General features: G+C 42.0%; 1 protein-coding gene across 2 annotated transcripts in view; it reads right to left on the bottom strand.

Annotated features, from left to right (window-relative positions):
* The window catches only part of ASTN1 (astrotactin 1), a 289,142-nt gene that overhangs the window by 15,034 nt on the left and 261,985 nt on the right, over positions 1-12,123 (bottom strand). For both annotated transcript variants that reach the window (XM_087726796.1, XM_087726795.1), the window contains exons 18-20: positions 9,379-9,512; positions 2,639-2,790; positions 617-752 (exon numbers count right to left, since the gene is read on the bottom strand). In XM_087726796.1, the coding sequence (XP_087582922.1) occupies positions 617-752; positions 2,639-2,790; positions 9,379-9,512 (422 nt within the window). The remainder of the gene's footprint in view (positions 1-616; positions 753-2,638; positions 2,791-9,378; positions 9,513-12,123) is intronic.

Consider the following 12,123-nt stretch of genomic DNA (forward strand, 5'->3'; position numbering starts at 1 on the left):
TAAAATTCCTTTCATTATGGATTGAAGGAAACTGGGGCTGTCCAAACCTTGTTGATCCAAAGATTCCTCATAACTGAAAGGCAGTTAACAAGCAATTTCCAAAAGTGATCAGAAAAGGAAGCAGGAAAATTCACTGGTGACAACAGTGTGAGCAAAGATGATCTTCCCTCAACTCCCAGAACTTTAAACCCGCTAGAGAACATGGTATTGCAGTCTCTTCATGAGGAACAACTTGCCTGGAGTATTTGTGGGCAATCTCAAGTCTCTCCTTGTTTAGAGAGAGGAATTACAAAGAGATGGACTAGTTCTTTATTTCACTGCAGTCATTGCTAAAAGTGGAGCCATCTCCAGGTCGCTGTTTCTTTCTTGGAAGTTGTAAGCTAGAAAATCTATAAAAGTTCCATGGCTCAATCTTAATACTTTAAAACACCTTGCCAAGAAAATAAGCAAAGATTCAAAATAATTCTGATGAAGAGTTCATCAAATGTATTGCTCCTGCTCAAAATAAATCTGATGAAGACTGTCCCCCACGAAGCTTATAAGGTATATGAAGGCTATTGCTTTATCAGCTCAAAGAGGGCAAAAATAATAATCTATTATTGGCATTGTAACTTACATGTACATAGTGTCAGATTCCAGACAACGAATTATCAAGGAAATGGTTGTAGATGACTTGTCGGGCACCTGGGCTGGCATCGCACAAGGTGATTTTGCTCCAGAGATTATGTCATCGACAAAACTCAGCACCGTCTCTAGGGAAATAGGCAAGCCAGCCATTATGTGATAAAACTGGTAGGAGCAGGGACAACAAAGGAAGTGGGAAAAGTAAAGCCAGTTTTAATCTACAGTAGCCCAAAAATCAGGTGTCAGATAGCACTTTTTATGACTAACAATTTATATTAAAAGACCTAAGCCTTTGCAATATATGAGCTACAGGTAATAAAAGCTTATGCCTTTCAATGAAACGTATTAGTCATAAAAATGCTACCAGATTCCTCTGATTTTGAGGAAAAAGAAATGTGATCATGAGTTGATAGGCAAATAGTGCTTGATACTGGCACAGTACTTATTAATTAATTAAACTATTTCATTTTTTTCTGCCCCTTTAATGATAATCAGGATGACATTTCTCCTGTGATCCTACGTCCCTTCTTATTATCTTGCAAAAATATTGCTTAACACGTTTCTTGATTTTTCTCTTCTCTGTATACATGCCTCCTCTAAGTTTAGATCATGGCAACTTCAGCCCAGTTCCATTCTCACAGTTCCTAGGGGGATTAATTTTTTTAAAAAGTGGAACGTCACAACCACGAGGATCTTAATTCAGTGGATCAGAACAGATCCAACCAGTATTATCTGCAAAACAGATTGCCAACTGAGAAATTTGAGATACGCTGAACATTTCTTCATTATTTCCTAGGTATCAATAAGTAAAGGAGTGTATTCATTTGGGTTAGTCTGCTGGGCTAATCCTGAATAATTACAACTTTATTGTAATGTTATATTTTGCTACTGAAATTATATTGTGACCCGACAAAAGCGTGCATGACAAAAGCACGCCAACAAACCCGTATTGCTAAAACCACGACGTCATCAACGCGCCGACAACAGCGCGTCAACAGAAGGGCGATTTACAACAGTGCGTCGACAGAAGGGTGAGTTAAGTTAAGGTAAGGGTTAGGTTTAGGGTTAGGGTTAGGTTTAGGGTTAGGGTTAGGTTTAGGATTAGGGTTACGTTTAGGGTTAGGGTTAGCATTAGGAATGTTGAATGTTGATTTTATTTATATGCCGCCCTTTTCCCCCGAAGGGGACTCAGGGCGGCTCACAACTCAAAACCAGGGAAAGGGGGGTTACAGACAAAGTTAAAAACACGACACAAAACAATACATGGTTTAAAACACACAGCAGTCATACCATTCGAGACGGGGGCGACGGTTCTTTAGCCCCAGGCCTGTCGGAACAGCCAGGTTTTAAGGGCTTTGCGGAAGGCCTGGAGGGTGGTGAGGGTTCGAATCTCCACGGGGAGTTCGTCCCAGAGGGTCAGAGCAGCCATAGAGAAGGCTCTCCTCCGGGTAGTCGCCAGTCAACACTGGCCGGCGGATGGAATTCGGATTAGGGTTAGGTTTAGGGTTAGGTTTACAGTGCCCTTCTGTCGGTGCGCTGTTGTCGGCGCGATTCAGCGCTCATTTGTCGGCGCAGTTCAGAACTCGCGGTTTTGTCACCGCGGTTTAGTCGGGCACGCTTTTGTCGGTCGCCCTTTTGTCGGTGAACCAAATTATATACAGAGATATGAGAAAAGAGTCTGCATTTTCCATAATTTGCATTTAGTTCCCCACTAAGCAGTAAGATTTAAAATGTGATGGATGTTTGAAGAAAGAAAGGGAAACAGAAAGAAAACAAAAAAATCCCTTGGAGTTTGAGTATATCAGTAGTTTATTTCCTTCACATTGAATTGAATTGAATTGAATTTATTGCACTTATATGCCGCCCTTTTTCCCGGAGGGGACTCAGGGCGGCTATCTTAAGGCCAATCTAATGCTAAGGGGACAGCATTTGATTTTAATTAAATGTTTTAATTGGAACTGTTCTAGATACAACTTGGTAAACAATTTCTCTTCGAAGGATCAGCGGCCCTCACCAGTTTCCACCTTTGAATGGTCCAAGCGGTCAGTGATCTTCTCCTGGCGGATGAGGTAATCAACAATCTGGACTCCAATTGGGGGCTCCGAGTGCTCCCATTCCAGCACCACCAGAGAACTGCTAGGTTCATGAACTGTGGACAACCTTAGCCTGCAGAGACAAGAGTGAAAAACAGAGCTCAGGGGAAGAGCTTTACGTGAGGAAATTAGATTTATTTGAGGACATGTCAGAGGTGGGTTCCTACCAGTTCACACCTATTCGGTAGAACCGGTTTGTCAAATCTACCGAATCGGTTAGAAGAGGTTCCACCAGTGGACCCGGAAAGCAGGCCACACCTACAGAAGAGGTTCCAAAATTTTTTGAAACCCACCACTGGTGGGTGTGTAATGTCCCACAGTTATCTACGCATTAATAATGATCTAGTAATATTTCTTTATACATTTTAGGGACCTTTCCTTACATAATTGGTGTTTTCTTTCATACTTTTGGATTTCTAATTTCTGTTTCCGTTAGTTGGCAATTGCTAAAACCAATTCCACATGAAAAAGTATTCAAAGCCTTCTTGATTTTAATTGTCAATTTATTTATTCCTGCACATTGTAATATTTATTCATTTACATATCTCTGTTTTCCCACTGTTGTACAAACACAATTCCAGAAGCTGCTAACATGTGTAAAATTAAATATATATATTATACTCCCTTTTAAATAGCCAAAGAAATATTTCTGGTTTTAATTCCACATCTTGCTGTACGATTGCTTCTAACCACTAACTTCTGAATAGCTACTTGGACCGACCTAAGTACTAATTCATAATTTCATATCCGGTCACATGGGCAGCAAGCCACTCCCATCCGGTCACATGGGTGGCAAGCCACTCCCACAAAGGAGGCCACACCCACAGAGTAGGTTCCAACAATTTTTGAAACCCACCACTGGGACATGTGTATAAAGGAGAAGGGTTCCGTTTAACCAGAATAAAACCACCCAGCTAATAGTTAATCTAGAAAGGAATGCAAAGTGGTTTTTAAACTGAACATGGGTAAAGGCTGAGAAAAGCACATTACATGGTGCAAACTGACATTATCGCAAGCAATGGCAGAATATCAAAATACATGTGGAACATTTGTGGTAAGAGTCATGTTTAAATAGCTCGTTTCAGTGTGTTGAGACAATTCCTTTGGTAAATTGATTAATTTTAGCTGACTTCAACTGATTGCAGATAGATTAACCCACAATCAATTTCATGGAACTTTGATGCACAAGTGGAAATTTGAAACATCTTATAACGAATGTCATCTGAAATCAAAAGATCTTTTCCATTGTTGAATTTTATGCTTTTTATAATAGCAGTATTTTATCAGTACTGTGCAGATAATATTCAACCTCAGCTTGAACCACCAGAAAATCAGTTTTTCAACATAGACCTTGCCTTTGGGGGAAAAACTTAGCACATTCTCCTGAATTCTTCCAAAATAGGCTGGCATTTGAGTAAAATAGCTGTTACAAATTAATGGGAGTCAAGATTTATCTTTTTCCACTTTAATTTTTTCCCTGCCTGGCTGCCCTACAACTGAAAAGGGCACAGTGACCCATTTAAACAGTTACCTAACTCACTCTCTTTTATTAAGATTCAAATGATATCCCTTGGCTTTCAATCCATTTTGTTCTCTGTATTTAAGGAGCTAGCAATTTTGGTTCATCTTATATGGAATGCTGGATTATGCCACACAAATGCATGCATTTTTTTTCATGAAATCCTTAAGTAAGTAGCTCAAGTTATGAAAGTAGTAGATTAATTACTGAGGACACCAGGTTGAACACTATTGTAATAGAGCCACGATGAAATTATTCACCTACAAGTCACCCCAGGTTATATATACACTACTTTGGCTCCCACAAATTGATGTGTTTTCCCTATAACAATTTCAGTGACCCGTCAAAACCGCGCTCGACTAAGCCGCGCCCGATTAAACCGCATCGCTGACATCATCAACAGGGCGACAACAGCCAGCGCGGAGAAAGAAGGGCGCTTTAAATAGCGCTTTGAAAGCAAGCCGATTCAACTTAAGATAAGGGTTAGGTTTAGGGTTAGCTTTAGGGTTAGGGTTAGGTTTAGGATTACGTTAAGGGTTAGGATTAGGTTAAGGGTTAGGTTTAGGGTTAGGTTAAGGGTTAGGTTTAGGGTTAGGTTTAGGGTTAGGTTTAGGATTAGGTTTAGGGGGGGTTAGGTTTAGGTTTAGGGGTTAATTTTAGATTTAGGGTTTACAGCGTGCTTCTCTCTCCACGTTGTTGTCGCCCTGTTGATGACGTCAGCTATGCGGTTTAGTTGGACGCGGTTTAGTCGAGCGCGGATTTGTGGTGGAACCAACAATTTCAGTATGGTAGTGCAGTTAAAGTGCAGTTTAGGACTTGGAGAGACTCAGGTTCAAATCTACTCTTTATTATGGAAGCTCATGGGGTGATTTTGGGCCAGTCTACTTCCCAAGATTATTGTGGAAAAATGCAGAAGAATGGAGGTTCATTCAAACTGCATAAGGAGCAGTGAGAAAGAGAATGGGAGAAACTTCCAATATCACGTTTGGATGTAGAAAGCAGACTCTGTGCGATGAGCCTCCTTCCTCTCTCCTTTTAATTCAGCCCGTCAATGGAAACACGTCAAAACTCCTACTTTTCCTTCTTCCTTTAAATTCAATGCTCATGATGGAAGGGCTGATTTTAAAGGAAGAAGGAATGTGTGTACGCCAATCTGGGATGAGGTGCTTCTTCCATGCAATGCTTGTTACTCTGTTGCAAGGGAGTATGCAACAGAGATGAATCCGAGGCAGATGGGCAGTTAAGAAATATGAATTATAAATAAATGAATTGCAAGCGCAGGTTGTATCAGTCTATCTGTTCAGGCAGGGATCTGAATACATCACTTTTCCTCCCTCGTCTGCTTTGATTCTTCTTCTCTTGTTAAATTGCTTTAAATTGCTTGCCTCCAGAAGTTCAGGGGTGGGTTTCAACCGGTTCGCGGCGGTCCCTGCGAACCGGTTGGTCGGCGAACCCGGAAGTAAGTAACTTCCGGGAACGGCAAAGGGCCCACCTGCCCGCCTGCGCTCCATACCCAGTTTTGATGAGTTCTGCGCTTCCACGCATACGCAGGATGCATACAGCACCTGCGCGATCCTTCAGGAGCAGCTGGAGCCTCGCACAGACGCTAGTACGCATGAGTGCACCGCGCGCATGCACAAGGACGCCGGCGGCCCCGTTCCAACCGAACCAGTTGGAACGGGGCGAGAAACCCACCCCTGCAGAAGTTGTGGGTGCTCCATCAATGGAGGTTTTTAAGAAGAGACTGGACAGCTGAAATGGTATAGGGTCTCCTGGTTGGATTAGAAGACCTCTAGGGCCCCCACCAAAATTCCAGTTTTACGGAAGATCTGGATCTTTATATTTGATGAACTAGTGGATGATAGGTTTTTATTGCTTTCTATGTTTTTTTTAAAAAATATAGCTAATTAGGTGTCATAGGCATCTGGCTAGAAACTGGGAGCCTGTGAGTTTTAATTCTGTCTTGGGAATAAAGAGCCGAGGTGGTGCAGTGGTTAGGGTGCAGTACTGCAGGCCACTTCAGCTGACTGTTATCTGCAGTTCGGCGGTTCAAATCTCACCGGCTCAAGGTTGACTCAGCCTTCCATCCTTCCGAGGTGGGTGAAATGAGGACCCAGACTGTGGGGACGATATGCTGACTCTGTAAACCGCTTAGAGAGGGCTGAAAGCCCTATGAAGTGGTATATAAGTCTAACTGCTATTGCTAACTGCTATAAAGCCAGCTGGGTAACTGAGGGCCTGTCCTCCTCTCTCAGCCCTAGGAAGGAGGGAAGAGCAAAGCAATTCCCAGAAACCTTACCAAGAAAACTACAGGGCCTAATACCAGGTAGTTGCTAAGCAACAAAACTAACTCAAAAGCACATTCCCACTAACAATAATTAAAAACAAATATTTATTTGGTATTTATTGGTCAGTTGCCACCACCTGGAAATATTTACATTTACAACATTAATTGACATCTTTCACTCGCATTTTCAGTCCCAGAGATACCTATTCTGTTAGACAGGATCATTAAATCCCAAGACCAAAAAGCCCAGGAATGCCTGTAATTAGAGGTGGGTTCCTACCAGTTCGCACCTATTTGGTAGAACCGGTTCGTCAAATCTACCGAACCGGTTAGAAGAGGTTCCCCCAGTGGACCCAGAAAGCAGGCCACACCTACAGAAGAGGTTCCAAAATTTTTTTGAAACCCACCACTGGTCCTTGGATATGATTATTCTACACTATCATGCTCATATTTATAAAACTCAGTGCCTCTGTGAAAGGTAAGGATGACTACTGCGTTTGTTGTGCAATCAGAACATTGCATGTGTTGAAGTTGTTTTAACGCAAACCAAAGATGCCTTTTATAAAACAAGTTTACATCCTATTCTTATGCATGCCAGTGCTGTGTGAGAGGTCATTTAAGGTGGTTCTGACAAGTGTCGTTGGCATTTTCATATCCGGTCACATGGGTGGCAAGCCACTCCCATCCGGTCACATGGGCGGCAAGCCACTCCCACAAAGGAGGCCACACCCACAGAGTAGGTTCGAATAATTTTTGAAACCCACCACTACCTGTAATCAATAAATCAGAGGCTCAACATGATTTTGCCTCAACAGTTGGAAAATGCTTTAACCTCAATGCTGAAAACCTCACTGACATTTAGATTATAGCTTATACAACAAACTATCTTTCTCATTTATCAGATCTCTCTGCATTTGTATAGAAAGGCAACAAGTAAATCATTTTCCCCCATTCATATGATGATGAACTTCAGGGCTAATAGGCCGTAGTGTAATTATTTGTTATCCTGTTGCTGATGAAACATCAGAAACCAAATAATTATACCATGGCCTATTAGTCCAGAAACTCATCACTACTGGATTAATGCAGGCTGTGAAAGCCTGCATTGCTATGTAGTAAATCACTGTACTGTTGGAGATGCAACCAGACTAATACTTGATTTTAATACATAAATTTGCAATATCCTAAAGTTACTATATTTTGGGAAGGAATGATTATATATATTGATTATAAAACAAGTTTAATATTTATCAATGCATACATACTTTAAAACTATACAGCTAATAAATTAATACATGGAAACTGATAGCTGGAAAATGAAAATAGACTCTCCCAGTTGTTTTTCTTTCCTGTGTTTATGATCGGTATAAAAGACAGAGGAAGGACTTGAACAGCATTCTTGAATGTCAAACCTAGAAAATGTTAGCCTCAAGTAGAAAGATGTTAGCTTGATCCCAGATTTATCCATTTAAAAAAAGGCCTAAATTCCTCTATCTAAGTTCCTCTAACTGACTTGGCAGAGTTCCTACACCAGAAGTACCAAAAATGTAAGATTTGCTCCTCTACAGTATCACACTTTTTCAATATACAATCTGTCTGGGCTATAACTCTATTTCAATAATATTTTTGCTGCACAAGGTTCAAAAAATGGCAAAATTTCATAACTCTATGAAAGTCAAGGGTGTGTTGTATTCTGGCATTTCCTCTGCAAAATACATTCCTTACAGACTGTGACTCTTTTGGAGAATCTTCAGCAGCGTTTTGTGAGCAAAGTCAATGGTAGAGTTCCTGCTTTCTATTCAGAAAGTTTGAGGTTGAAGTTGTGGCCACTCCTGATAGAGACTTCATGGGGGAAGCCTTAATAATTGCTATAAGTCACAAAACTGAGTTAGATGGACTAGAGTTTGAATAAAGCTTTTTCCATGTCCCTACATGCAATTGAATGGTATTTATAGAACAGTGGTGGGTTTCAAAAAAATTTCGAACCTACTTTGTGGGTGTGGCCTCCTTTGTGGGAGTGGCTTGCCAGCCATGTGACCTGGCAGGAGTGGCTTTCTCTCTCTCTCTTTCCTTCCTTTTGTCTCTCTGTCCCTTTTTTGTTTCGTTTTTTCCTTTCATCTCTCTTTCACTCTTTCTTTCTTTCTTTCTTTCTTTCTTTCTTTCTTTCTTTCTTTCTTTCTTCCTCTTTCTCTCTCTGTGTGAGTCTGTGTGTGTGTGTCTGTCTGTCTGTCAGTGGTGGGTTTCAAAAAATTTTGGAACCTCTTCTGTAGGTGTGGCCTGCTTTCCGGGCCCACTGGTGGAACCTCTTCTAACCAGTTCAGTAGATTTGATGAACCGGTTCTACCGAACTGGTGCAAACTGGTAGGAACCCACCTCTGTTATAGAAGAAAAATAGAATGGTCTGCTTTACTAGGTGACATGTGTACTGTAATACATATATCCTATGATAGGATATCATATCTTAACACATGATAGGATATGGAGAAATTAATATTACAGGTATTTCACAGAAAACATGGGTTTTATTTCCTACACAGCTTTATAAAGCCACTGCCCTTTGCAGAATATGAGGAACATACCTTAACCCTAACCTGCCATCCATTCTGGTTTCTTATAGCCAATATATTTCCTGGCTATTTCCATAAATTTCCCACTCAACATTCCTGTCAATTAGGGAACAAGAAAGCCATTGATTATGTCTGCTTCCTCTGGAAATGCAGGTGTTTCTGGTGGCCCTGAAACATTGATTAGCAGTAGCTACACTATTTGTTACAAAGAAGAACACTTAATATGACATTTCCACAGAGAACATTTAGCATGATCTTAAGTCTGAGAGTTTGAAGTTGTACACCTACACAGGGTGTGGGAGGGGTGCACAGGCCGGAAGCCCATCTGCGCCGAACGCACTTGAGTCACATCGGCACCAGTCCTCAATGACGTCTCCACTGCCTGAGCACCACAGGGAACTCATGGTGGCCTCTTGCAGCAGCTAGAAGGAGAGAAAGAAAAGGAAAGAAGGATATAAGGAATATGTGAAAAAATCCTCACCAAGATCAACTTATTCTTCATGCTTATAGAATGAGACAATCAGCTAGGAATTTTCCCCCCTTCTATTTATTTCTCACTATAATGGTCTGGATACGTCTTACAAGAAAGATTGCTGGTTTGGGAAGTGTTGTGGCCCAGCAGGAGCTGTTGGAGCTGCCACCAGACTCCGACAGTGAGGGGCCCTATGAATCGGCTCTGGAGGATGTGGAGGACCCTGAACAGGGTTCCGACTCCGAGCAGGGCGCAGAGAGGCTAGTTGGCCACCAGGAGGCACCTGAGCCTTGGACCAGTGGGGAGGAGACAAGGGAGAGTGAGCTGGACGTCAGCAGTGAGTTGTTCCTGGATGCCCGGCACAGAAGAGATAATAGGCATCAGGAACAGTTGCACAAGTATAGGAGGTAATTGCACTCAGCTGGTGGTCATTAGACTCCTCTCCAGACTATAAAAAGTACTGGTTGTGCACACACACCTCTTGCAGAAGTCAACGCAGGAATTAATCTTGGGGAACATTATCGTGAGCTTGGCAGGCTGGATTGCTGCCAAGCCTTATCTGTGCTGGATTGCTGCCCAAGCTTGTCTGTGCCGGTTTGCTGCCAAGGACCTGTCTGTCTGTTAATTAAATGTCGTAACTTATCTTTGGCTGGGAGTGTGTGTTGGTGTGGAACGAGGGGGTGGGTGGGTCAGAACAGGGTAGTAATGATAGTGTTCCTAGAGGCTCCTTTGGACTATTTTTCCTATTGACTTCAATAATATCAGAATAATTTTGCAATCTTAGGCATAGACTGATCAAAAAAGCTAAAAAAATAACGAACAGCGCAGTCTAGAGAAGAGATCCAGTTCTGACCTCTTAAACCTGAATGAAAGCCTTTGCACAAAGGTTTCCTTCATCTTTGCTCATACAGTGTGTGGAACATTGGAATGTGCTGTTTAACACAACACTGTCAGAAATTGGAGGGGCAAGGCCTGCAGGTGTAGCCCCATACCCTTTACCTGAGTTAGCAATAGCAATAGCAGTTAGACTTATATACCGCTTCATAGGGCTTTCAGCCCTCTCTAAGCGGTTTACAGAGTCAGCATATTGCCCCCAACAACAATCCGGGTCCTCATTTTACCCACCTCGGAAGGATGGAAGGCTGAGTCAACCCTGAGCCGGTGAGATTTGAACAGCCGAACTGCAGAACTGCAGTCAGCTGAAGTAGCCTGCAGTGCTGCATTTAACCACTGCGCCACCTTGGTTCTATGTTCAAATGTCCTCTCCTGGTTTATTGATTGAACAAATCACACTTAAAATACAGCCACAAACCTCAGAAAAGGATGAGGGCATTGCTTTCCGATTTCACTTCTGGAACAGTTAAAAGAAGAAGAAAAGATTGCCAGCTATTGCATGGATGCTGGCAATTCAAGGTGAATAAATAGAAAAATAAAGGAGGACCTAGTCATTGTGAAATTTGCCATCCACTTCAATTCCCCAGTTTGTACTTTAAATGTTTACAGCATCTTACTCATGTGTATAGGAATAAATTGCTGCATAGCAGATCAGTCTCAATGGGCATATTGAGCTTGCTCTAACTTGAGTCATCGCTTTTCCAACACACCTGCTCTCCGCTGCAATTCTTTCCACTTAATGTGTTTATAATACTTTTCCTTATTTTCAATATTGCCACCATATATCACAACGATTTTTTAAGTCATCCCAATATTGTTTCCATATTATTGATGTACGTGTAGGTGGTTTACCAAAGGCTACATAATTAGTTTTCATTTTTCATTTCATTTCGTGAACCCAGACCAATAAAACACAAATACATAATTTAAAACATGGGGAGAGGGGACATGAAGCAATAAAGGGAAGATCGGACTCAACCTTCGTATCTGAGCAAATGCACATACAGTTATTATACGAGAGACGAGTATATTTGCTTATAGTCTCCATAATACACCTATTCGTATATAATTAGTTTGTGGTTGATCTAAGAGATGTGCAAGAAATATCTTTCTTCTTCATTCGCCACACAGATTTTTATGCAGTAGACCACGATGGTCCTGCTGTGGTGAACATCAATGTATCCAAGAGATTTAGCCATAGTGCTGTACCAGTGGTGAGATTCAAATTTTTTAACTACCGGTTCTGTGGGCGTGGCTTGGTGGGTGTGGCATGGCTTGCGTGGGCGTGGCTTGATGGCCATGTCAGGGGAAGGATACTGTAAAATCTCCATTCCCTCCCCACTCCGGGGAAAGGATACTTCAAAATCCCCATTTCCTCCCAATCAGCTGGGACTCGGGAGGCAGAGAATAGATGGGGGCGGGGCCAGTCAGAGGTGGTAGCAATAGCAATAGCAGTTAGACTTATATACCGCTTCATAGGGCTTTCAGCCCTCTCTAAGCGGTTTACAGAGTCAGCATATTGCCCCCAAGAACAATCCGGGTTCTCATTTTACCCACCTCGGAAGGATAGAAGGCTGAGTCAACCCTGAGCCGGTGAGATTTGAACAGCAGAACTGCAGAACTGCAGTCAGCTGAAGTAGCCTGCAGTGCTGCATTTAACCACTGTG

The sequence above is a fragment of the Thamnophis sirtalis genome, unplaced genomic scaffold, assembly GCF_051295495.1.
Source record: "Thamnophis sirtalis isolate CommonGarterSnake01/CBP01778 unplaced genomic scaffold, rThaSir2_p1.2 scaffold_12, whole genome shotgun sequence".
Lineage (NCBI taxonomy): Eukaryota > Metazoa > Chordata > Lepidosauria > Squamata > Natricidae > Thamnophis > Thamnophis sirtalis.